This window comes from Stegastes partitus, unplaced genomic scaffold (genome assembly GCF_000690725.1).
Source record: "Stegastes partitus isolate 25-593 unplaced genomic scaffold, Stegastes_partitus-1.0.2 Scaffold358, whole genome shotgun sequence".
Taxonomy (NCBI): Eukaryota; Metazoa; Chordata; class Actinopteri; family Pomacentridae; genus Stegastes; species Stegastes partitus.
Window position 1 is genome coordinate 297,363 of NW_007578089.1, and position 26,859 is coordinate 324,221.

At 44.5% G+C, this 26,859-nt stretch overlaps 1 protein-coding gene and 1 long non-coding RNA gene across 3 annotated transcripts in view; both read left to right on the plus strand.

The window, feature by feature from the left end:
* LOC103359189 (uncharacterized) overlaps positions 1 to 8,504 on the plus strand; it is a 14,067-nt gene extending 5,563 nt beyond the window's left edge. Inside the window, exons 2-3 of the long non-coding RNA XR_520294.1 lie at positions 1,761 to 1,765; positions 8,492 to 8,504. This is a non-coding gene — a long non-coding RNA (uncharacterized LOC103359189). The remainder of the gene's footprint in view (positions 1 to 1,760; positions 1,766 to 8,491) is intronic.
* A 5,068-nt stretch (positions 8,505 to 13,572) lies between these two features.
* The window catches only part of LOC103359190 (ephrin type-B receptor 1-B), a 158,844-nt gene continuing 145,557 nt past the window's right edge, over positions 13,573 to 26,859 (plus strand). For both annotated transcript variants that reach the window (XM_008284419.1, XM_008284420.1), the window contains exon 1: positions 13,573 to 13,809. In XM_008284419.1, coding sequence (XP_008282641.1) covers positions 13,749 to 13,809 — 61 coding nt within the window. In that variant the 5' untranslated portion in view covers positions 13,573 to 13,748. The remainder of the gene's footprint in view (positions 13,810 to 26,859) is intronic.

A 26,859-nucleotide genomic window follows, 5' to 3' on the forward strand; every position in this document is an offset into this window, starting at 1 on the left:
CTAAAGCAAATCCACAATTTCTGTTCCTGTCTGTCACCAGTGAGGGTCACTGTTGCCTCGTGAGATTTGAGCTTGTGTTGTGTGGTTGTCTCGTAACAGTCTTGTCCTCCTTAAAATGTAGCTTTATCTGTGTATTGTGTCCTTTCAGAAACATGCAAATCAAGTCACTGAAAACTGACCTTTGGGAAAACTTCCTCCAACGTGAAGACTTTCAGAAACTCCATTTGCATTGTTGATGTGTCGACAGGGAAAACAATTTCTTGTGAGACTCGGTGTGTGCTGTTATCTAATTTGTTTACAAGAGGCTTTTTTTTTTTGCAGTGGTTGATGTGGCCAAAATAGTGCTGCTGCTCATCTTGCTAACAGGCTTTTTTTTTTTAACAGATAAGTTTGAAGTGTCTCTTTACCTGTTTTGAGGACCAGAAGCATCAGAATCAGCCCACACATATGATTCCTCTCTTTCTAGATGAACCCTTGTTGGAATCAGGAACAGCTTCTTTTTTTTTCCCAGGGCTTCTGATTGGTCGACACGGCTTTAGGCTTACGGTTTGGCGTGCTTTTGATGCTGCTTCACTTCTGTTTTTTTATGTTTTCATGTGAACAGAGATTTTTTTTTGGAGAACAAAGAAAGTAAAAAACCCTGTCTCAAAAAAGATCTGTCTAAGCTTCACACTAGCTTCTTTTTTTTCTAATTATAATCCTTTAAAAGCATATGCAGTGAATCCTGACAATACAGCACGGCTATGAAACATATTACCATAAAAGTAAATATTCACACTCAGACACACTCCCACGTACAATATTCAGAACATTTCTTTCATCTGATAAAATCAAGACAGACATGCAGAAACTAAATATAACAACCAATATTAAAAAAGTGAGTTATTGGAAGTCTCTCTCAAGTGATGAAACCAAGATACAACATACCAACGCTCTCTTTCTTTTACAAAAACTCACACACACACACACACACACACACACACACACACATTACACTGCAGGTCCCTGGTAGCAGAAGCAACCATACTGAGTCTGTGCCACTGAGAAAAAAATGGAACAGCATTTTTACCAGCATCCCACACGTTGGGTTTTCACACATTCATTGTCAGTTTTTTTTTTTTTTTTAACAGTCAGCACAGAGTGTTAGACGTTACCTCAAAAGCACTGATTCCGGAGTAAAATTATGAATTGTTGTACTCGAAGAAGAAAATTAGATACAACATGTGAACTCATGTGTTACAACATGTGTGTAAGTTTATGGAGAAAATAACTGAGTAAACAAAGAACCATGTCACCTCATTACACAGGCCGCGTGGCGCCCTGTCCTATTCTTTGTCTAAATGCGACGGCAATTTCAAATCAAATCACCGAAAAAATATACTGTATATAAATTCTAATGATTCAATAAAACTGCTTTAAAATGCATTAAAAATCGATTTCTCAGCTCAGGACTTTCCATGAGGTCATCAGCATCGGCACATTACATGAAAGTCCTGATGAATATGTGTTTTAGTCAGTGCTGCTTCTCTGCACCTTCAATTTTTAAGTCCGTCCATCCATCCATCCATACACCGCTTAATCCTCACTTGGGTCGTGGGGGGCTGGAGTCTATCCCAGCTGACTCAGGGCGAAGGCAGGGGACACCCTGGACAGGTCACCAATCTATCACAGGGCTACACTTAGAGACAGACAACCAAGCACACTCACATTCACACCTACGGACAATTTAGAATCACCAATTAACCTCAGCATGTTTTTAGACTGTGTGAGGAAGCCGGAGAACCCAGAGAGAACCCATGCTCCACGCAGAAAGATTCCGGTGCCCCCACCGGGATGCAAACCGGCAACCTTCTTGCTGCGAGGCAACAGTGCTACCAACTGCGCCACCCTGCAGCCCAATTTTTAAGTACACTTTTTAAATTATCACATGATTAAGTAACATTTAAAAACACAAGAAGCTCCGTCAGATTCAAGATTTACACATAACATCTGGATCAACATCAGCAAATTTGTGTCACCGACCGTGTTCGCTCCTTTGGCACAAAACGTCAGGTTTCCTTTCCCTTCCGCTGAAGCACACGTTCAAATGACACTAGACAATGGCAGGATCTGATCCACTCATCAGAAGCTTGTTCAAGTAAATCCACTTGTTCACCTGTCACAAATATGGCCGTGGCTCAGGGTTTCCAAGCAGCATCGCTCGCAATGAAGTGTTGTGATAGCGGGGAAGCATGCCGTCAGAACTAAGTGAAAGTGTCAGAAGTGGAATTGTTATTCCAAACAAAGAGGGGCTTTCTCAGCATCATATTATGGCCAGACGGAAGGTCTCTAAGGGGGGCAGCGGATGGCACTTTAAAATGCTTTGCACAAACTGCATCAGTTGTGATCAAAATCATGATTAGGCAGACCAAAAGTGAGCGCACCCTCAGAGGATCAATACATCAAAGTCTGTTCGCTGAGACACACAAAAGCAGCTTCATCACAGAATTTGCTAAACAAAGACTGAAAAGCTGTTCTCAGAGGATGACTGGTGGCCTCTCGACCACTTGTCAGCAGGGAAAACCAGACTACACAGCAGCCTTTCTCAGTGGGCGACTGGGGGGGAAAAAAGTCCTACTGACTAAAAAAAATCGAAGTTTGAGAGTTCTGGCAGTAACAGAAGGGTGTATCCAAGGGGTGTCTGGGGATAATGAACCCAAACACACCTCAAAGCTTTAAAGACAAAAACAAACACTGTCACCTGATTTCAATCACGCTGAAGGTTTTATGGAAAGAAAGCCCAACATTTCTGACAAGAAGCTCTTTGGAACATTGTCAGATCTTCCTGTGATAACATGGCTTATCAGGTGTTGCACAAACGTGTGGACTCTGAACGTGCCAGCTTGAGTATGTCAGGTGGTGGTTGTTGGTGCGGCGGTAGGCTAGTAGCCAGTACATCCTTCTGGTGACCTTGCTGGGGTGCAGACTTTATGAGAGGAGAGTGCTCGGCCTTTCCCAGCAGGCAGGGTTGGGCGCATTCGAAGTATTTCTGATAGTTTGTTATCAGATCATCGGGGTGCTGTCCAGGAAAGCTCGGCCCCAGTGTTTCCCAGCTATAAAAAAAAAAAAAATCCCAACCCTCTGCATGTTCTCTTACTCTCCACCCCGCTTGTAGCTGCAGCCAAGTTGGGCTTCGTTTTGTTTGGTTGCTGTGATCACGCTTCTGCTTACATCACTTTTATCAGCGATGCAACACCGGATGTACTTTATTGCTTGAGTTAATAAATCCTCTTTTGCTGGCATTTTGCACGTCCTTTCCCACTTTTGTCGCAGTTTTTTGACCAGGATATGACAAGATGTGTACCTACAAGAAGGATTTGTGACATTACAGCTGATTAGGAGGCCACTCCTGGTCCAAGTGGCAACTTACACAAGTGGGATGTGGAAACATGAAGCCTGCATTGCACAAACAATAACAGGGCTACACTTAGAGACAGACAACCAAGCACACTCACATTCACACCTACGGACAATTTAGAATCACCAATTAACCTCAACGTGTTTTTGGACTGTGTGGGAGGAAGCCGGAGAACCCGGAGAGAACCCACGCTGCACGGGGAGAACATGCAAACTCCACGCAGAAAGATCCCGGGTGTCCTCACCGGGACGCGAACCGGCAACCTTCTTGTTGCGACGGCAACGGTGCTAATGATGTTCAGGTCAGAACCCAAAATGGTGCAACCAAAGCCAGGCCAAGAACCGAAAGTTGAAAGTCAAGGGACAGATTTAACAAAAAAGCAGACAAACTGGACTGCAGGTCCAGGAAAGATTCCAAACTAAAAGTCAGAGTATTGTCTAAAATAACTAAATCCAGAGGAAACTCAAACAAATCCAAAAGCAAAAACACAAACTTGAAGAAGCACAAAGAAAAAAATCAGGCACAAGGTATGTGAACGGAGGGAAAACAATAGACAAAAGAGGAGGCAAAGCAGGACTGACAAAAGACACGGGGAGGAAACAGGACTACATACGATTGTGAAGAAGAAAAAAAGTCATAAGCCAAAGCCATGCACACCAAAAGAGGAATTTCTGTCACAATGTAATAGACAGTAAAGCTCAAATACAGTTCTTAAACCAACAAGTTAGAAGAAAGTCAAAACTGACAGTCAACTATTTGTGCCAGAAAAAACAACAACATGCCACCATAAGGCAGATAACAACATTAGATTCTCTTCAGCATTGTTTCAGATAAACTTTCACATCAATCTGTTTTCTTTCACAGGTAAAACTTAGCTATTACAATTAGGAATTTTGGGCTTGTTCCACCGGAATCAACCTCTTGCTTTCCTCCATCTGTCTGACTGTTTTAAAGCTAACTTGAGTGGAGCTGTGGTCGGCTGCAGTGGCACATGGCGGTGGCCAGGTGGCGCTGTGGCCTCACCGTAAGACTCAAGCGCAGCAGTAAATCAAGTGTTGTTTGCCACCACAGGATGTGCTCTCAGTGCTGGGAAGTAGCAGTGATCTACCGACAGGCACGGCTTCCTCATGCTGCGTACACAAAGAAAAAAAAAAGAAAAGAAAAGAAAAACACAAATATATAATTAACACAAACACTAGAGTGTCAACACAGTTTTCCAGCAGCTTGGAACAATTCCCGATGACACTTCATGTGCTGACATTTGAGCAACCCTGCAGGTCTTACGTCATCTTCTGTGACCTGAAACAATCCATAATAACCTCCGAACCTTGAGCCTTCTGTGCTGTTTCTTCCTGTCGTTGAGCTGGGATTGGCCTGTCTCCGGTCTGGTTCCTCTCTCTAAGGGATAAAACAAAAGGACAATGCACCTTTCTAAGTCCTGAGGTGCACTGCTAGGCGAAAAAAGGAGACGCTTTATTGCGTGATATTTGCCAGGAACAGAAGGAAACAGCGAAGAAGAAATGAACAATGACATTTCATAGAGTTTTGGTAAAGGGTTAATTATGCTTTATGTGGTCTCTATAGCACACAGAGCATTTGTGGTGAAGTTCTCTTTTCTTCTCCTTTGACTAAAGAATGACTGTGATCAGGACATAGTGATCTGTGAAGCATATGTGACTCTGCTGTCGTCATGCTGACCAACACTGCTAACATTGTAATACCGTATTTTCCGGACTATAAGTCGCTCCGGAGTACAAGTCGCACCAGCCATAAAATGCATAATAAAGAAGGAAAAAACATATATAAGTCGCACTGGAGTATAAGTCGCATTTTTGGGGGAAATTTATTTGCTAAAATCCAACACCAAGAACAGACATCTCATCTTGAAAGGCAATTTAAAATAAAAATAGAATAGAGGCAACAACAGGCTGAATAATTGTACAGTACGCTTACGTTACATGACACAACTGAGAACGTGCCTGGTATGTTAACATAACATATTAAGAGTTATTCAGATAACTATAGCATAAATAACGTGCTAAGAAGTTTACCAAACCACCCGTGTCACTCCAAATAACTAAAATCCAATAAAATCTTCATCCTCGGTGTCACTTTGAAACAACTCCGCTAACTCCGGAGGTAGAAGATGCGGCGCTTCCTCTTCTACGTCACTTACGTCAGACTCATCGTCAGTTGCAGTTCCAATCCAGATCCATCCAACGACTTCCAGGAAAGTTGCACGGCGCATTCTCCCGGCAGCACGGTGTTGAAGCGCCGATGTGCGAACTCGTTCTTCTAGCTGTGGCCATCTAGCTTTTAGTATTAATGTGTTAATAATTTCACACATAAGTCGCTCCAGAGTATAAGTCGCAACCCCAGCCAAACTATGAAAAAAAACGCGACTTATAGTCTGGAATATACGGTAGTTTCCATTTCCTGGAGCATCTTCTGGTATTTTCTCACTAGGCAGGAAATGATGCTAAACTGATACGATTCTGAATCCGTGTTCAACAACATGTTGAAATTTTACCATCAGGTTAGTGATTATTAAAAATGTATAAAGGCAGAGCTTATTTCCCCACTGATTCCAGATTCTAATTTTATTTCCTACATAATATGTTTATGCCGTCACAGATTACTGCCTTTACTGTACTTTAGCCGCCATCAGGCATCACTCAACCTGCAACTGGAATTATAATGAAGCCTCACAGGGGAAAAAAATAATCATTTAATACTTTTTTTTTTTATTATTCCAGATAACCTCACACTGTCTAAAAACCATTCTGCAACTTAATTAAAATGTTTCCATCTTTGAGAAGCTCCCACATTTCCTCTATGAAATGCACTTTGAGAGACGTCTATGCATCAACAGAACGCTCAGAAGTCATCGTCAGTAGCTGCTCGGGGGGCATTTTTCTTGCAGACACTAAAAATCTGCTCAGAATTAGTGTGGAAGTGGACGTTTTTTTCCCAAGGAGCAAAGATTTACTGTCCCTCGTCACGAAAAGTTTGGATTGCAAGATTAGATGAACAGAGCGGTCCGTCTGTTTGTAGTATTCGTTCCATTTACTCAATTTACAAAAGCGTCTCATTACTGTTGCATTTAAGAGCAACATCGAGGGAGGAATCGTCAGTAAAAAGGTTTTCTTTTTATATGTAATGACAAATTAGGCACAGTCACCACCGTTGATTGTTTTAGATGAGTTAGGAAAAACGTTCTTCTTGATGAAAACTCTCCTCGTGTCTACCGCCTGTTTTTGTAGGACTTGTTTAAGTGCAGTAGTGTTTCGGCGACGCGATTATTTATCTTGTGGGTGAACCACTGGTGCTAAAGTAGTCGTTGATAATTTAATATTTTAAAGTCGTGTTGTTTTCACGCTGTGAGCTGAGATTGGTTATTCATTATGACAGTTAACAAACAATTCGACACGACTCCCACGGTGGTAAACAACTTGACTAGTTTTGCTTTTTTTGGGATGTATCAAAGAGAATTGCAAACAAACCAAACATCCCAAACAGAGAGAATAGGGTCTGTGTGTACCAGGCAAAGTTAAATATGAATATATGCACATACAGAAAAAGTGTTCGAAATCTTTAAAATTAAATGTAATTAGAAAACTTCCTTAACATTACTATAGTCATGCAATCTGATAAATTGGAAATGTTGCCACTGGAGCCAAACATAAAATGCACAGAAGGTGTTTTTTTGCAATCAGCTTTATTGGAGGAGATCCATGTGAGAAATTCTTCTTCACAAAAACGAGCATAAAGCATTTAAGGATGGGAGGGTTTGGGGACTCTGACCCAATAGCCCTTTAAATCTACTTTCTCATTCCACCTGTCTGGAGTTCTCACATGGGATAGGAAAGTCCTGTCTTCACACACACACACACACACACACACACACACAAATATGCATATTCGACAGGTCATCCATCAAGGCCTCAATGAGCTGAAGATCAGGGGAGTGTGGTCTAAATGAGAAGTCATTGACTAGGAAACTGTGGTAATGGGGTCTGCTTCTGATTGGATAAGGAAATCGAAGAGAGATGGCCGAGCTGCCTGCCTTCATGTGGTAGGGGTGTAAGGCTTAAGATGAAGAGGGCAAAACGGGGAGAAAAAAAGGCAGCCAGAAAAATTAAGGAGTAATACAGTGAGAGCAATGGAAATTGAACAGTTAATTGCTTTTCACACTTGCTCACAGTGCTTCTAACCACATAACACAAAACACTGATTAACAATTAGTTATGGTCAGCAAGACAATGCTGAGTGGTGGCGCGTTTTCAGAGTGTGAATTTAATTCACTGCATTACAATGAGAATTACTACAATCGTACACATTTCACACACGGCACACGGTTTTGACATTTAGGATTTGACATGGACTTTGCTGTGTGTGTGTGTGTGTGTGTGTTGTGTGTGTGTGTGTGTGCATCGTCACTGAGCCTGCAACAGGCCGATAATGCTCTGAGCATCACCTGGCAGCAATGATTATTGATCTGATGATGCACGCTGGGAGGAAAGATTGCTTTCAAAGGTCAGTGTTAATATCAGAAGGTCAGCGTGTTAATTCTATTGTTTGTTTGCACGTGTGCTCGACTGCATGACTGTTGTGTAGCTGTGTGCATGTGTTAAATGAGGTCATTATCTAAATAATAAATGTCCAAGTGCACTATTGTCCCGTGGCCGAGTATCGTTTTACACGTTCAGCCCTCCAAGCGAAAAGCTTTGAGCACTGCTGCTATGACATTTATTGATGTCTTGCGTGTCTTTTTTCAATCCTTTTGTTCTTTTCTGAGACATCATCACTCCCTGAACCAATCAGGCCATGTGTGTTTCATCGTACACGACGTGTGGATTTGGCCACGTTTAAAATGGAAAAAAACGTTTTACGGCTGCATGTGTTTAACAAGAACTTTGTGACCTCGTTGTGCAGCATAAAAATCACAAATTGGCAAATCACGACAACAAATCCAAAAGCCAAAACGCAATCACAAAATACGACACTCTGTCGGCGGAGCAATTAATAAGAAAAGACTATGCAACATCTCAAAGCAAAACAAACACAACTTTAATTAAACTGAATCAGTCTCAGATAATGAAATTAATTAGACTTAAAGAGATAGGCACACTGAGGCTTAAATTGCATATCATCTTCTGCTATTACTGATATGTATGCATTGTATCTGCAGAATTTTTTGGATTCTGTCTGTATTCGGAGCAGCTGTGATGTAATTAGCATTCAGTGGCCAGTTGATGAATAGTTAATAGCTTTCGAAAGTGTAAAAACTTTCCATGGGAGCTATTCTGTTGGTAGATTCAGCAGAATAGAACACACAGAGGTTTGTGGATTGAGTCTGGGAAGGCTAGTTTGCACTAAATTTAAAAAAAAGAGACTTTTCCAACCACAAAGATGCATTTTAAAGCTAAATGTCTGTCAAGGTATCGTTGAACTGAGTTGATGATTACAAAACTGTATATAATGGAACTCTATTCTATGACACTTGCAGTAAATGATCAACTGAATAAACATGGGAGTCCACCAGTGAGTCGACTCGCTCTCACCCACCGTGTTCCAGCCAGAGTGAAGTGCCGCAGTGTTTGTATTCAAATGCAGCGCTGGAGTTTCATTTGTTGCAGAGGTCAACATATGACAGGGGATCAGTGTATGGCAGACAGGGGGCAGATTGATTTGACCTTAGTTTTTCTCTTTCTCTCTCCTCCACCAGATGTTTATCCCATTTAGTGTGACAGACTCAGGGATGCGCGCTGTGTTGTGTGCGCGTGCGTTCTGTCCAGACGTGGCTTTACAAAGCGGCGGCCCTGACTGAGGCAGACTGAGGTTGATAGATTGTACTCAACTATCTGTCACAGGCCAGCGAAGGGGAGGAAGAGGCAGGTCGGAGGAAACGGGGGGCTGCATTTTGATAGTGTCCCCGTGAGACAAACAAGTCGACAAAAACGAGTGGGATAGGCTGTCACTGGGAGCTGACACAAAGTGATGAGCTGTCAGCCCAGTTTTGTTTTTCCTCATTAACAAGTCCACCTCCTAAACATTGCTTTTGTAGCCAGAAAACTACTTTATGAGCCTCTCCGGTCGACTGGCCCATGATAACATGTTCAGCGATACAAAAAACAATTTACCATGTGTCAAATGTTGTTGTTGTCAAGGCGCCTCCTTTGAAGGAGGTGGAAAAGGTTGGCGCATAAATTGAAAGGTGCATTACACCAGAGGAGGGGGGCTGAGGCCACACGGTTAATAGGAAACTTTCTTAAATGCTGCACGAGAAACAAAGCGGTGAGCGAACGAAGAACCCCATTAACCTCATCTGTGATTAGAGATCCCTAATCATGAGCAAACGAACGCATCCTAATCACCGCGGCCATCGAGAAAAAAACAATTAATCAGTGAATTGTTATTGGGTCTGCGCATGATTTTGGATCCTGAGTTTTGTGTTTTCTCTGCTGTTTTGTTGGACACCTCTTTGAAAGATGGATGGCGTGCTTGCTTCTAGCAGCACAAAACACATGGCAGCTGACAGATCAGGGAGTGACTGAGGAGGGTGATGCAGTAATCTATCAGCCATCATTCTGTTGTATGAATCAGCCACACAGCACATGTGCAAAAGTAAATACAAGAAGGAACACTGGCTTGTTAGCTTGCATTAAATCACAATCACTGTCTCTCTTATACACAAACACACACACTTCATGAACGTAATGATGCTCTCGCTGTTTTAATGCCGAGCCGAATCTCCCTCATTGTGTTGTCTGGATTAATTCTAAAGAGCTCGAATCTTGAGTAGAATTACCGTGAGATAACGACTTATTAATCAAACTGCAATACTTCAAAACAAATAAGATTTTCGCTGCAAGTCACGACAAGGAGAAATTAAGTCTAATACAACCCCCCACAAAAACACAAACGTCTGCTGAATCCGTTCTGTGAGCAGGTATTTTCATGTCGGCTTTCGTGGGCCTGTGTGGCTGTTTTCATGTCTTCAGTCTTTTCTGTGTGGCTCTGTGTCAGAGAAGTGCAATGAATGTCTCTGAGGTGTGCTGATAGCGGTGAACAGGTACCATCAGTTTTGGCATCACGGGCAGATTAATGAGACTGCTGTATTTAGCTCCTGCCCTGTCTCCTTGTCTGACCTACTGTCAGAGGCTCATTCCACTCCTGAAACTCAGAAAAACATCTTAATTCCAAGTTTGTGCCACGAGCACAACGCTGACCTTCAAACTGTATATAGAGATCTGGCTAAATGTGCTCTATCTGGAGGGCAGTGGGCATTTTTTCAGAACTGCATTTTTCTTCCACTGCAGAGAAACAGTTTGTTTGTACTTTGCAGTATAGCTCTGGCTCTTGCCAGGCCTTTAAAATATACATTTTTTTAAGCAAGCTACCCAACTTCATGCATTCCCTGCGATGAAACTATTTTCCATCACCTCCCTTGAGCTGTGACCCAGAACTGTGCCTGGGACTCGCCAGTGACCCTCTATTTGGGGAACACTGGTCCAGAGCACATCTGTATTCAGCCCTGGCTCTGTACTCATATTGTCAATGGCCGGTGCACAGACTCCTGAAGATGGATGAAGCTAAAGCCTAGCCTAATAACCAGTCTATACCCCCAGGGTGGGGGAAGCACTGCACTCCTTTGTCACCTGAGTCCCTGCACTGTCTCCATATTGACTTAGGCATTTCATTTTCATGCATTCATATTCACCTGGAGACAAACCTTCCCAGCTTCCGCCGCGTCTGAGAAACATCTCGCTTTCTTTTATGTTCGTATCCACCGTTCTTATTTTGTGTCATTATAATCATCCACCTCTTTTGGTTGCGACTGCCGGCTTGTCACCGGCTATACCTTTCTTATGTGCTCCTGTTCCGCAAATCTAAATAATGAGTGTGCATCTGAGTAAACATCGCCGTCTCTATAGAGTGCGTTGCTTTATTTTCATCCGAAAAGGTCTGCCTTGTGTACACCTGGTTCCCTCTGTTGTTCTTAATGTTGGCAGTGTACAGAACAAGCTACACACCTTTTTGTATTTCCTGCCTGGCTCCGCTGGAAAACATTTTTTTTTTTCTTTCTTCCCCTTCCAGAAACCAAATGGGAATCAGGAAATAGTAGACAGAGAGGAGAAACGTAAAGGTCACGGCACATCGGTCATGGAGAGTTAGACGCTTCTTGGATGCGCACAGGTCAAAAGCTCAGTACATTTAGGGTCAACTCACAGAGCGCAGAGCGTTAAAAAAAGAAAAACATTTAATCAAACACGAGTCAGATAATGCACTCGGTGAGGTTTTATTTTGCCATTAATCTGGCCGTAGACTACAGAATTGAAAATAGAAATGGGAGGCTGCACTTGCAGGCTTAACCACGCAGAAAGAAAAAAAAAAAATCAGGCCACAGAGAGAATGAGAGGCTCTCCACAATGTGTTTGGGCTCAGTATTGGTATTGGGCTGAGGCTCTTAAACTGAAGTAGGCAAGTGCTTGTGTGGCTTTGTGTGGATCATTATCAGAGTTGTGTGTGGGTGAGCGACTGCACACACATTTCTGTTATTGTATGTGCTTGCTTGTCTGAGTGCGGCATTGTAAAGGAGGATGTGCTACAGCGGCAGCGCCATTGTTCCTACCTCCCCTCATACTCTTCCTTCCTTCCTCCTCCCCAGGGTGTGGACGGCAAACAGAGACAGATTTCTCCTGTATTTGGAGATGACCCGTGGAGTTGTAGGTGATGATGACTGGCTCGGTGAAAAATAAGGCCAGGTGGCTATGAGAGGCCCTACAAAAACCAGCCAGCACCAGGGGCCACGCTGTGCCGGGTTTTGTGCCGTGCCACACTGTAGCGCCACTCCTCGCTGCACCATTAAAAATGACAAATGCTCTCATCAGCCGCTGTCCCAGGTTAGCAACCGCTGCCTGATGCTCCTGAAGCCCTGTGTCTGCCCCAGTTCATCAGCTGGCCTTTGCCACTAGTGGAACAACCATTTATTAAGTGTGAGTCACCTTTCATTTACGGCGTGTTTGAGTTTTGTTATTCCAGAAGTTAGGAGTGGAATCACAGTTTAGGTTTGTTGGAAGGGGAAAAAAATACACAGATTTAATATTAAAACCTTAAAATCCACAGTGTTCTTTAACTCCACAAGAACTAAAGCAGGTGAAATAGAAAAAAAAGGAAAAATCTGGGCCAGTGTGCTGTGAAGGGACAACTCTGAAGTATTAGGCCATCCAGTGGCCCGGGGTAAAACCAGGCCCACTCAGGCTGCAGATTAACAACTCCATCCCAATTCTTCAGCTCCAGGGACGTGATGGGGGGGGCGGGAGGGAACAGATCTAGTCCAAGACAGGTGTATGGTTGTGGGCTACAGGGCGGCAAATGCCCCTTCCTCTTCTGAAGCAGACCCTGGTCCTCTGTGTCCCTGCAGGGAAAAACCCATTGTGTGCACCATCTGTTGCGGCACAGGCGCAACACAAAAGGGGGGTGAGAGAGAGGGGCAAAGTGGAGGGAGCTGATGTGCAACGCCTGTTTAATATCATTAGGAGGTGCAGCTGGATTTGCCGAAGCTGTTAAAGTGCATTTTCATTGCAGATGAGGGTTTAAAGGTGAAGGTCAGACCATGTGGAAGGCTGATTTCAGGCATTGTGTCGACATGGCAAAGTGAGTCTTTGTGCCAAAAAATGTGATTTATGTAAAATGTGAAATAATGTTCATCGCTGCCACACTTTGAACTGAACGAGCTGCCTTATGGGAGATCACTGATCAACACCTTCAACATCAGTCTGATTTTTTTTTTTTTTTTTTGAACCAGTCAACAAACGCCGTTTAGATCGTCTCCCAGGGGAGGAGGGGAGGGAGTGCTGCTCGGCTCCCTTCAAGGTTTTCACTGGAGGTGCAGTAGCAGCAGTAACCCGACTGGTGGCATTATTTCCCTTCAGTGCAGCGGACACCGCTTCAAATAGGTCAAGGAAAAGTTTTGTGTTTTGACAATGCGCGGTGGGCGGAGTGGAGGGATGGCGATTGGTCGGTGAGTTTCAGCTCCAGCTCTCTGATTGGCTCCGGCCTTCTAATGTGGGGCTGCGAGCAGGCAATGTCGGGTCTCCCCCCTCTTCCAACTCCTCCTCCTCCCACCCCCCCCTCTCCTGCTCCTCGCACCCCTCGGCCTCTCCACTCCGCTCTTCCCCGTGCGCTGATTGTCACACATTGTTTACTACGGCTTGAAATGTGACTCACAACAAGAAGGCTATCTGCTGGAGTTTACCGCTCTGACAACTGAAGGGATTCTTTTGACGCGCGCCGTGCGTCTTTGGCTATTTGGGGGAACAGGCTGTGGAGAATACCCTTTTCTGCCATGACAGTGGATTTGTTTGCGCTTTTATGCGTGCTGGTCATCACGTCGTCTGCGATGGAAGGTAAATAAGAACATTTTTGGAAATGCACTTGCTGTAGATGTGGGGATGCTCCTCCGTCTCCAAGGCGCGCTTTGGGGACGCTTGCAACGTTTCTGCGATGGGAAGCGCTGCGTCTTTGGCATACAGGGGGGGATGTCATACACGTGGATCGCGGCAGATCTGCTTTTTTTGCTTGTCCCCTTTATTCCACAGCAGCATCACTCCCGCTCCGCTCAGTCTCACTGATGCCACTTATTCTTACTTTGGTGTGATTTAAAATGCGCACTGGGTAGTTTAAAAGTGGCCATTCATGCGTTTTAATCTGTTTTTCCCTCACTGACTACTCTCTCTCTCTCTCGCTCCGTGCAGAGGGGGGAGTGCATGACAGGAGAAGTCTCCTCTATTAATTGTGTTATTTTAGATGCTCATTATCCCACGAGCAATTAGTTATTCTCAGCGGGACGCGGAAGCTACGATGTAACTGCTTGTCAAACCTGCGAGGATTCCCGTCTCGTTTTTCATTAAACACAACAAATGCATTAGGAGAAGCTCCCTGAGCATCATCATGTAGCGTTTAGAAATTGCAGAAACTGCACTGATGCACTGATGAGAAGTCTCCCTTTAAAGAGGTTTTTTTTTTTTTTTTACACTGGTGGTGAATTTCTCCTTTTCACTATTGGAAATCAACCACTCTGTCAATGCACTTGGGGACCTCTCTCCCCTTTTTGTCACTCTATCCCTGTATTTTTCTCTCCATCCATCTCCATTCCCCTTGTTCTGTCTTTGTCTGCAGCTCCTCCTTTCCCCACTTCTTCTTCTCTCTCTCACACACTCTCATCTGGACAAGCAGTGGTGCCACTAGTACAGTAGCTAATATCTTCTCATTTAAACATGTTTTTCATTTCCGCTGTGGCACCCTAGGGACCGGACTCTGGGCTGTAGCTTCACACAGCAGCAGCTGGATGGATATACCCACTAACACCATGGCTTTATAGTGTGTTTTCTCCCCCCTCTATTTTATTGTGTTGTTGTTGCACATCTTCTCCAACAAAACCCACACAGGAACACGTCAGTTTCCCTCTTATGGCGTGCCTGTATCCACTCCCCACAAATAAGTAAATTAGAATTAAAATTTGTTTTTTTTCTCTTTAATCATTCACAACTGCGCTCCTGGACTGATCCCAACTCTGGCTGTGCTCTATAATTCGGCGGCGGCTTTCGTGTTTGTGCTCATCAGATTTCAACACAGCTATGGATAACCGAGCCCAGGCCCAAAATTGCTACCTCTGTGAGACGGGATATTTTGAGGTTCAAATGTTTACCCCATGTGAAATGACAGCAGAAATGTAATTTCAGAGAGATGAGTGGAAGATGAGAGTGAAGAGTGAAATTTCCCTGCTAGGGAAAAAAAAAATAGGGGGTTGTGGGGTTTCTACTTTAAAAGATGGGATGAGAATGAAGCAGATGGGCAGGGAGATGGCCCCTGGGTTACCTCAGTAACAAGGATGAAAGTGATTTCCCTGTATGGGTGGCTAATTGAAAGGAGGTCGCCCCATGGGAAGGTTAAAATCTTCACTGATCTGAACTCCAATCTGTTGCTCTTTCATTTTTTTTCGGTTGTTTCATGTGTGTGTGTGTGTGAAGGAGAGCAGAGCCACTGACCACATTATCCCTGCCTATCCTGTCACTCTTAATCTGATTATGAGATTAAATCGGCCGATAATCACAAAGTGTCAGAGATCCGTCTGTGTGCATGTGTGCGTCTTTAGTGCCTGTTTGTAACTTCAGACTCAGGGATCAGCTCTGACCATATGGACACACGGCGGCGTTGAATTGAATAATTTATTTGACCTCTCTTACAGTAAACACATGTAATTGATGATCTATGGGCTGAAAAGGATGAAGAGGACGTACTCCTAAATGAACGGTTGGGAGACAGCTGAGCAACATGAGCTTTGAAGTTGAAGCTAAAGTATGCGGTGGCGTTTGTGCATCTGAACAAGGAGTGACAATTGGACCAATTTGATAAGGAACTTTGGATTTGCTGGATTATTTCTCCCTGCACTCCGCACACGACAAAATGTTATCGACAAAGCAGAGACAAGTTTTTTGAAGAGGGGCAGTCAGACCCAAAGCAGAAGGCTAACAGAGAAAAGGGGATTTGCATGGCATTAGAGAAGAAGCATGTGCAGTGCTCTGTTTCAACCCTATTTGTCTTCTCTCTCTTCCTTTCTGCCAACCGTCTCCACCTTCCCTGCCTACTTTCCTCGATGCCTCTCTCTCTCTTCCTCCCTCATTTCTCTGCCCTAATCTGTCTTCCATAATTTTCTTCACTAATCTCCACTCTTGTCTTCTCCCCCCCTCCTCACTCCTTCAGCTCGCTGTCTCTGTGGCATGTGGATGGTTCTTGCCAACAGCAGCAGTAATTCTCCTCTACTTACAGAGCCATTGCTTATTTCTGTTTGCCCTTAAACCAATTAGGCTTAGATAAGCCCGCTCATTTAACAGGCTGGAACTAGGTGGTGGTGGTGGTGGGAGGTGGAATGAAGGGAAACGGGCATGAAACAGCAATCGAAGACAGACGGGGACCGAGGGATGTATAAAGATGAGAGAGAGAGAGAGAGAGAGAAGAAGGGAGGTCAGCGAGTTTCAGAAAAGATACAGTACGCATGTTTTACAAATGAGTAGACTGAAATCGAGCGAGGCAAAGGAAGTAAATGAACATCAAGTTGCCTCACTTTTCAGACATCCAGTTTAGGTGTAAAACAGCAGCGGCATTCAGGATGAGCATGATAAGAGACTGTTAGTGATGTGCTGTAACCAGTCCCTCAGGATGCAGAGACTGTGGTGATGCATCATCCACAGAGGAAGGAATAAAGAATATCAGGACTTCTCCAATAAACAATAAGCTGCGATACCTTAAACAACGCGGAGGTTGGTGCCGCACACTGTTCGTAGACATTAATCAACAGAGTTGGTGTGGAATTTTGATTAGAGAGGTCAGAGGACAAGGTGTCGAACTTCCTGTCCCCTGTGTCAGCAGGTAAACGGCTCTGCTGGAGTGTCCTTGAGCAAGACACTGACTCAGCTCCGGGGGCACTGTCCCCTCACTTGACCTCCTGTTGCTCTGACCTCATTGTGCCGAGAAGTCAGAATCTGCTTCCTGAGATTCGTGGGGGTTCGCTTCCTAATCAGAGCAGTGAAGCTCCCAGAGTGTTTCCGTGAGTGACTTTGAATGTAGCTAAAACGCTGCTTTGCTAGATCATTACCTTGCACGTAGTGTGGTTTGGCAAGACTCAAGAGACATTTGTACGAGACACATGTCTGTTCAAGTGAGGTGTGCAGGCCTGTAGATGAGTGCCAGCTTTTCCTGCTTCACTCACTCAGTAATATAAACCCTTCATGCACCTGATTGTACTCATGAACCACTCACACTGATGTCCCAACAGTGTATTCTCACCTAAAACATACACTAAAATCAGTTTGATCAGCAAAATTATTCCATGCATTTGCAAAGTAACACCTAATTTTTTATTTTTTTTACACGCGCTTCAAAACAACTGGTTGATTTTTGCAACCTTCAAGAGCAGCTCTCGGGTCGGTCCAACGTTTTTCTAGCCAGGCTCAAATGATTCTCAGTCGTTTCCCATGGTTAAATGTTGCAGTGAAAACTGATCTCGTATTGATGTAGACTGGCTTTGCGAGGCTAGTGTAGAGTTAAGAATTCTCTCCTGCTCGGTGTGTAAGTTGTGTGAGCTCACCAGCTGTGCGGAGGAGACAGCCTGTAAAAAGAGTCCTGTTGAGTCTCTAATGGATGTGAATGCAAGATTGCTCTTTTCCTCTGCTCTCTCGTTTTAAATTGTTTGAGAAAAAAAAACGAGAAGAATGGGGAAAATACAAGCGTAACACAGGCCCATGGGTTGAGGCGGTGAGACTGAAAAGACATGAAGGATTATGCGTGTGAGTGCTCACATGAGTGTATTTTGGCCACGAGCACTACTGCTGACCTGGGACCACCTAAAGTAGAATTCAATTTTTCACTTGTTTTTGCGGCGCCAGGAGTGTATTGTACATTTGGGTGCCTGTGTCGTCAGTATAGTGCTAAAACTGTTATGGCTTGGCGGGGGCAGTGGACATGGCCTGATCCCATAATGGAGGCTTTATTTTGCCCACAGTGAAAAGACTACTTGGTGTTAAAACGCACTTACGTAGCCCAGCTGGCTATGACGACCTCTGGTGCAAAACCCCTACCTTCAGCTCATGTACCTGCAGTCCTGTAAATGTGTTGCACTTCCTTTTTCTATAAAACTATTATGCTTGCGTGCAGGCGGCGTGGCAGGATTCTGCGGTCGATGCAGGTTTTTTTTTTCACATATTGCAGTGGGCTGTATAGTTTCTCTTCCATAATATGATCACTGCTTGGTCACTCTCTCTATTTGTCTCTTTCTATCTCACACATAACATACACACAGAGTCCACCCTCACAGCTCACCTTACCCCAGAGACATCTGAGCCTCGGGAGGGCCAGATGGTGGATGCAGGTTGGGAGCTTATGCATGTGCACATTTTTGTGTACGTCTCTGTGTGAGAATGAGCAGTACCGAGGGAGGGAGGACTCGAGCAGTATGCGCCATAACCGAACGTGTGTGTTTTTGCGCGTATCCTATTCCATTTTAATTCCAGCCTCGCCGAGCAGGTATCTGGTGTTCTTTACCATGTTGTCTTCCAGTGTCTTCCGCGCATTCCTGTGTCCTGAGATTTGCCGCGGAGATGCTTATCGGCAGTGTTAGGTTCCACCCGTCATTGCTTCGTGCTCGGCCCTTATCGGAGCAGGTGGCCGACCGCGGGACGAGGTGCTGGGGCCTTATCGGTCCAATCTCGGGGATAAGCAGTCCCCACCGCATCAAGCGACATACGAAACACATTAGAGCACCGGAGTGAAAAGCGGTGACGCTCGTGACACAGTTCAACCTCAAACTGTGTGAGTCATCTGTTTGCTAGTAAAGCCAGTTCCCTCGAACGGTAAACACACACAACGCGGACACGCACCCCCGCAGAACCATTCACCACTCCGAGGCTCGATGTGCACGGGAGCGTAAACTTGAGAGATAACCCCTCCAAGCCACACCTCGCGGAAAATGCAAGTAATTGATTGGCCGCAGTGAACCAGCTTCCCTACCACTCAAGGATGGTGGTGTGAAAAATGTGCCTTTTCTCATTCGTTTTCTGTCTCTTCCTCTTGTTTTTTTTTTTTTTCCTCCCCCCCTCTCTCCATTATCACCTGTCCTAGAGATTGGGTGACAGTTGTTCAGTCAGCAGGAAAGGGGAGCCTCTTCGATATTTGGGGAGTTGAGAGGTGAGAAGAAAAAGCATTGATTATCGAGTCTCATTTCCCACTGTTTCACGCAGCCTGGCTCCTGGGGCCTCTATACTTACAGCCCTGATTTCGACCACCTCTCTTCCACCCCCACGGCCTCTTAAGCCCCTGTCCACTACCCCGGCCCCTCCCTTAAACCAGCCCCGGCCAGTCCAGGTCCACAAAAGCCTGTTGTTGACTTTGCTGTCCGCTTCTTCTTCCCTACTAGATTGTTCTTTTTAATTAAATCTGAGAGTAGTTGCAAGGTACACCCCTTTTCTTCTCTCCCTCCCCAAACCTTCCTGCCAGGGAATAATTGGTTATTTCTCTCAACTTCTCCCCCCCCTTCCTCCGTCCTTCACCTGCCTCTTCCCCCCCAACACACTTTTTTGGTTAAAAACAGATGCATTTATGAAGCATTATAGGTTCTGCTACAAGGGAGAAAAGGTGAAACATGAGCCTGTCCTCCTCGAGATGTAATTGGCGCAGTATTGGCAGGCGCAGGAAGAGGGTAAAGAGACTGTTGGGGTTGCAGGCTTGGAGGAACAAAGGGCTTCATTTATGATTGTTATAATGAGATCTGTTTTTGAGTCAGGCCCAGAATGATTTAATGTTACTTTTAAGCCCTAAGGCTAAGGCTTAAGGGCTACAAGTAGGTAGGCTGGCGGGGCACAGGCTCAGTATGGAGTGTGAGGAGGCAGGTATAGTGTATTTGTGACTTGTAAATGTGTGGGAAACTTTTAAAAAGTCCACAATCAAACTGATAAGAATATCAATTTAGCTCACTGTTTACGCTTGATAACTGCGCGCCGTGTTTATTTAGCAAATCCCTCGACTCTCAAGTTTAAACGTACAATATATGAAGTTGCCACTGTACAAGAAGAAAAAAAAAAAAACTTGTGGTACATTTTGCATTTAAAGTGAATTAGCAGCCCAGAGGATCCAGCGTCTCCAGCGCTCAGAGGAATTAAAGGCAGAACGTTAATAGGGCTGAAATTACGGACGGTGGTGGAAGCTGCTCCACTTCTGATTAAATAAAAGCCGGCTCCTCCACAGGCTGTTTCTCATAGGGACTGACAAGCTCACACACACACACACATGCACAGATGTTAATGTGCAAGATCCTCAACACACACACATGCTCGGCCGTACACTCGCTCAGCTTTGATGTGTGGAAAGGAAATGAGTAGAGACTGAGAGCTAAGGGCCTGGGCCTGGGGCCTGTCCCATTATTAATGAGTAAGTGCCAGAGCCTCTCCCAGGTTCAGGACATGTGGACATATTTCACCATTCGCCTGCCCTTCTCCTCACCATAAATGTAATCTCTTATTAAACATTAGCTTCTTGGCCAGAGAGAGGCAGGAGAATTGTGCATGAATATTTGTGTCTTTGTGTGTGTGTGTGTGTCTGCGTTTAGCATGAAAAATGAAACTTGTGTGGTGGAGGAAAAATGAAGTGCTGGCGTAGTGCAAAATGGAACGCCAGCTTCCGAGAGGGACACTGATGGGCCAATAAGTAGCAGTGGTGGGAGGACAGTTTTCACCCTGCATAACACAGAATCCCTCTGCCAGGCCAATTTCAACCTACCCTATGCTGTCCACTTCTCTAGCTGGATAAGAAGAGAGCATTTTTGGAGGTAATTAACTATTGATTTGAAGCACAGAGGGTAATGGGAAATGAGTGGACAGTATCTCGATCTACCAGCAGTCGTCTGGCTGGCTGGAGTACAACTAAAAAAAAAAAAAAACTGACAGGGTGAAAGAGGCATTTCCCTAGAAGAAGCAAGCTCAAAGATTTGTTTTGCTTTCAAGTTCTGTTCTCTGTATTTAGGCAACGAGAATATATCAGGAGAGAAAAAACAACAACAACAACAAATTGGAATCAGGAGCTTGGGAATGTCTTGTCGGTTGAAAACGCAAGCTTATGCATATCAGGTTCTTTCATCCAATATCCACTCTCGTTTAATATATTTCCCCCAGTTGGCATATTTATTACGTTCATGTTTTTGTTTTAATGGCCAACTCGACAAACTAATCCCGATCCATGTTGACCTATTGACTCCCCCCCTCCCCTCCATGAATAGTTATGACGGTGCGAGCCGAGGGGACTCATTTAAATGTGATGCATCCAGGGGGGTCACGTCGCAACCGAAGCGTCCTCAAGTTATACGTATTTGAAACATCCTCCTTCTACCGGATCCGCAAATTCCCCACGCAGAGATGCTGTTGTGCCCGTCCCTCCCTCCGCAGCTCCGTGCCGTTTTTGTTTTGAGGCGAGCTAGAGGACAAGGATTAGGACTCATTTGTGCAAGAGAACAGAGGCGATGAGGGACAAAGAGACGGAGAGAGGGAGAGGAGGATAGGCCAGTATCTGCCTACAATCTTATTTGTGCTAATGAGGAGGCTGGTGGTTCTGGCTGCTAACCCTTAAGCACATCCAGCCCTTTCGAGTGTGTACGCCTGCGTGTGTCTTCATGAGAGCACATCTCCTTGGATGTCTGTGGGGATTGTGATTTGCCTTTTTTTTTTATATAATAAATCTCTCTCTAATAAATGATGTGGAGAAGATTGCTTGTTGCTGTACAGTCCCAGCAGTTTGTGTGTTGGTGCGAGCTTGTTTGTTGTGGTAGCTGTTTATAAAGGATGTCTTGATTCAACTAGTTAGCACAGCAGTCACAGGCTCCTGCCTCGCCGCTGTATTGGGGCTCGCTGAACAGAATCAAATTTGTGTCCCCCCCCCGCCTCCTCATCTCCAATTGTTCCCTTCCTCCTCATCCCTTATTCCTATGAAGTCTGTCTCCTCCCTTCTTTCTCCCAAGGCTGGGCATTTAAAGCGGCGTGCCTTTGATGTGAGCTTCACACACTGTTAGACACCCACCCAGCAGATTGACACTGATGTCTGGGCGGAGTCAGCCCATTTCTGAGAGCTGGGGAAATGAACTGCTCCAATATACTGTACACACATGGTATGCAGTCAGGTAGGTTTTTTTTTTTTTTTAAATAAAGCAACGTGAATGAACAGATGTGTTTTTCCGCCGTGGCCGCGCTGCACTCAGCTGATGACATGTCAAGATGACAAACGTTCCCACTAAACCGAGCCGAGTGTAATTGTACAGCGGTTTTCCGGGTGTTTTACAAGTGTGTCACGTCAGTTTTAGAGGAACTTCTGTTAATATCAAAAGATACATCCTTGACAGATAAGTGATGTGATATTATTAATGTATAATATACAAGGCTGGACTCTTTTTTTTTTATCATAAATTCTCCATCTAAATGCAGCAGCAGCGTGGCCTTACACCTTTACTGCGTGCTCAGTGGATGATAAATGGTTTGTAAAGGCCTAACTAGACAGGCGGCGTGTGAGTTGTGTACAAGTGTTTATCACACAAATTTAAAGATAGAATTTGTGCATATGTTTGTTTTGAGAAGCTACGCTGGTTTCCCACTTTGCGAGAGTATATTATCATTATAATGGGATGTAATTCTCTTATATTTGAAGGTATAGAGCTGAGCTACGTCCACGCTTTTAGGTTTCTTCTAACAAAACGTGTGGTTTGGAAACAACTTAGTGTGATAAAACCTACTTCTGTTACCGACACCATCATTGTAAATCCAATCATGATATCCTACCGCTGTCCGTCACACATCATGGATTAATGATTTAATCAAAATAGCCCTACGAAGGCATGGCTGCTGTTAATGGCCATTTAATCGGCCATTGGTATTCTCTCCAACTCATGTGCCCTGTTTATGTTTGTATTTTGCTTTTTGGTATGTGAGGATTTCAATAGCTTCATTGTTCGCAGTGGCAAGAAGAAAATCTGTGTATTTGCATCAAAAAGCTGGATACCGTTGGAATCTCCGTGTCCCTGTGGATGCATTTGTCGGCACACGCTAAACAAGACTGATCTCTGTCAGGGAGGTCTTGGAGATCTTTCCGTATGTGTTATCACTTTCATGCCAGAGAGCACGGAGTGTTTTTCTTGTGAAAGGCCATCATTTCAGTCTTAGAGCGCTTAGGTTTGAATGAATCACATTACCGAGTTCCTCCCAACCCATTCGAGGTGAATATATCATGCTCCAACCTGTGCTAACGACAATACAGACTGTGTAATGCCGATCACAAAACGGCTGTCTGGACAAAAGCAGCTGGCCAAGCAGAGTCATGCAGGGGTGTGTTAAGTTCTGTGACAGTCTCCCAGGCCTTTTGTTCTCCGTGCCAAAGCGTTAGTCTTCCTATCCCCAGACAACATTAAACAGGTTAGGACGATAAAGGAGCAATGTCTGGCTTCCTTTATCTTGCATATTTTCAAAGGCAACGCTTAAGTGTGCTAGGCTGATGCGATTTGCAGATTCGTGTTCTTATTTGTACTTCTTCTCCCCTCATCTAATGAATTCATGAGAAACGTTCTTTCTGTGTGACGGTGGCTGCGTGTGCAAACATGCGTGTGTTTGCAGACACTGATATGTGTGATATTCACTCTGCTAGTGTTTTTTTAAAATGTTATAGTGTATGTAACGATTGATGACTCCTCTCTCTTTGTAAGTGAATAAAGAGACTCCATTAAAATCTTAACATTCCACATGGTTTCAGGCATGTTTACGCTGCTTTTTTGTTGGTTTGAAAAATAAATACTCTCAACCCCCAAATTTGCTTTTACGTCTTCAACAATCCAGCATTCATTTGGCATTTATGAAAGCTACTTGATATATGAACTTGCCTATAACCTAAGCTGGAACGGAGAGGCACAGATGTGCATTGCTCTCTTCGTGTGATGTTTATAACTCCTGACAAGGTCACCGTGTGAGCCTACGAGTGCGTCTGTATGTTTGTGTCAGTAGATTCAAGCATGTATAAAAAAAAAAAAAAAAAAATCACTCAGCTTGCTCTAAAAAGGTCTCTCAGACACCTGTCAATGATTGGTCGAAAGAGGAAAGAGGACACCTTCTTTCTGCCGTTATTGACGGTTGAAAACATGGTGGGAGTGTTGAGAGTGACTTGAATTTCTCCACATGTTTTCAATCAATTTGAGGCTCAGGTAATGCTTTGAAAATCTACTCCTGCCTTTGATAAACATCATTCGGCAGCTTCTAAGAGGAAAAGCATGATAGATGGCGGAATGGACGGGTAGTGTATCTAAAAAAAAAAAAAAAAAAGAAACGTGGCAAAGACAAAAAAGCATACAAGAAGCCTCTATCTCTCTCTCTCTCTGTCTGTTGTCTTGGCTCCAAAGATTGATTGTGAATTGTCCAGGACGTATGAGCGTTGCGATCATATCATGGATCACAGCATGGGGAGGGAATGACAGATGTCGTTTGTTTATTTGAGAGGCGAGTGTGTGTCTGATGGATTGGCTGTGTTTGATGGATACAAGGATGATTTGTCATCTCTTATGTGTCTCTTTGTGTTTTTGTAAACATTTAACAGGGCATGCAAAGGGATTGTCCCGTGTAGAACAACGTCCCAAAGTTGGCAAGCACATCACTTCAAGGACATGCGTAGTTTGGATTCGATGTATGCTGCTTTCGGAAGGTGCTATTGTCTTCTGAGCACATTCTATATTATAATTTTTTCCTGGGATCTACATCAAACATCTCCTGAAGCACATTATTTTATAGGACATTTATCAAAAATTCTTACATTCTCCCAGACTTAATGTGTCTCAAAGAAATGGGACACCTCACTGGGGTGATGGGTGGTAAGGGGGCAATTGAAGGAGGGGTTAAGTGTGCTTCAGTCAAGGTCGTTTTGAGTGGCATATGTACCCTATTTAGGAGCCCCCCAAAACCACTTAGCGGCGTAGACATGAAACAGGCCTGGATCATGTTGGTGCTCGCTGCAGTCACACTGGATGTTAGTTACTAGATTCAGAAAATAAAAAATTAAAACACACGCACAAGAACACTAAATCATAATTGCATAGGGTGCTCTGCTCTCAGCTGGGACGCAGATGAGGTCATTAGTATGGGTGACCGTTTCTATCCTAACAGCTCCTGATTGCTTTGCCTTTCACATCGTCGTGACATCAGCACATTGCTAATTGACAGATAATTGCCAATAATCACGAGATGGATCAGTGCGGGTGCAATTAACGAAGCTTGCTGCGGCGTATGCCAGTTCCTTAAAGAAATCTGGACCCATCACTTTGCCCTTGTTTCGCGGAGCAGCTTCATCCGGCGCTTTTTCCCCGAGAATATTGTCGGAAACCAGCCATCTGTTGTATATGTATTACGGACATGCTAAGGACATTCCCTTTGCAATACGTACTACAATGTTTGCTGCTGCCTCTGTGAGAGATAAAAGCCAGGCGCTTGTAATGGGATCCTGTCTGTTGGGAAAAGATGGAGGAAATCGCTGGGAGCAGGAATGCGCTTGACTTGTTCGTTTGGGTCAGTGAAGGAAGTGCCGGTGTGTGTTTGTGTGTCGTCCAGAACTGTGTTTGCTCAGCAATAGAAAAACTGAAATGTGATATGAATATCCTTTCCATTCTTCCATGAAAGTACCTGAAAATACCCCTGAAAGGGTCCCATTTAGGCTCGCTCGCAGACAATACAGTACAATGCTCCTGATGACAGGCTAACTGGGGGAGGAAATAGCCCTGCTAGGGCCAACATAATAGCGGAATATTCTGGAAGCCACAGGAGGGATTTATGGAAGCAAATAGTCTTTTTCTAACATCCAGTGGAGCAGTGTGTACGGCGTATTTGTGTGTCTGAGCGGTGTGTGCGTCTGACATGCTGACCTTTGCTGTATGTGAACCACATTCTGTGATGTGCGAGATGTGTGAATTGGAGCCTTGCCTAGCCTGTCAGTCAGATGAAGAGATCATTAGAGGTGTCACACTCAAATCTCCCATCTCTCTAATCAGCTGTCATACTAACAACACCAACTTCTACATGTGCGTATGCCCGGCTGACAAAATACGAGCTCATGAGCTGAAGCCGAATACACAATGGAATTGAAAACTTTAATATTTTCCTTGAGAATTTTTTTTTTGTCAGGTGCTTGTTCTCTCTTCCCACGACGCTCTCCTGGGCAGGAGATGACTCCATCTTGGGGCCCATATGGACCTCATGTTGAATCCATGCTGCTCTCTAACAGTGAGGGGATGGCAATTAGCGCTACATTTGCTGAGAATGGCATGGAACCAGAGACCTGTCACCTCTGCTTCACAGCTCTGTCTTTGAAGACATGCATGTGTATGTGTGTGCGTGTGTGTGTTCACGCATGTGTGTCAGCATGCGTGGAGGGAGGCAGAATCGTATCATATCACGGCACCTGCTTCGCAGCAGGTGGCGGGACTGCCTCACCAAGACAATGTGTGTGTGCGCGAAAGGAAGAGGGGGGAGGGCAGGGTGTAGCGATTGGCATATTGCGTGTGATCAGAGGCAGAGCAGCATCTAAATGCATGCGGTTACTTGTAATCAATGTTACCGCAGATCCCTTTGGGTATGCTAATGTATTCTAAAATGCTAATGTATTTCAGTGCCAAACCCCTAAGTTGTATCATCTGAGTGAATGAGCGATGGTGCACACGGTGACAATGAGATGGAAATCTGCTTGAGGAATGTCATACAGTATCTTGGGGAAATAAATTCCAGCACACAGCTACCGAGGACCCGTATTGCACTACTACTACTGGCATATGGACTCCTTAGGTGGCAGCCCTTTGCGACGCGTTTGTTGCAATTATTTGATGGAAGTTTAAAAGTCCC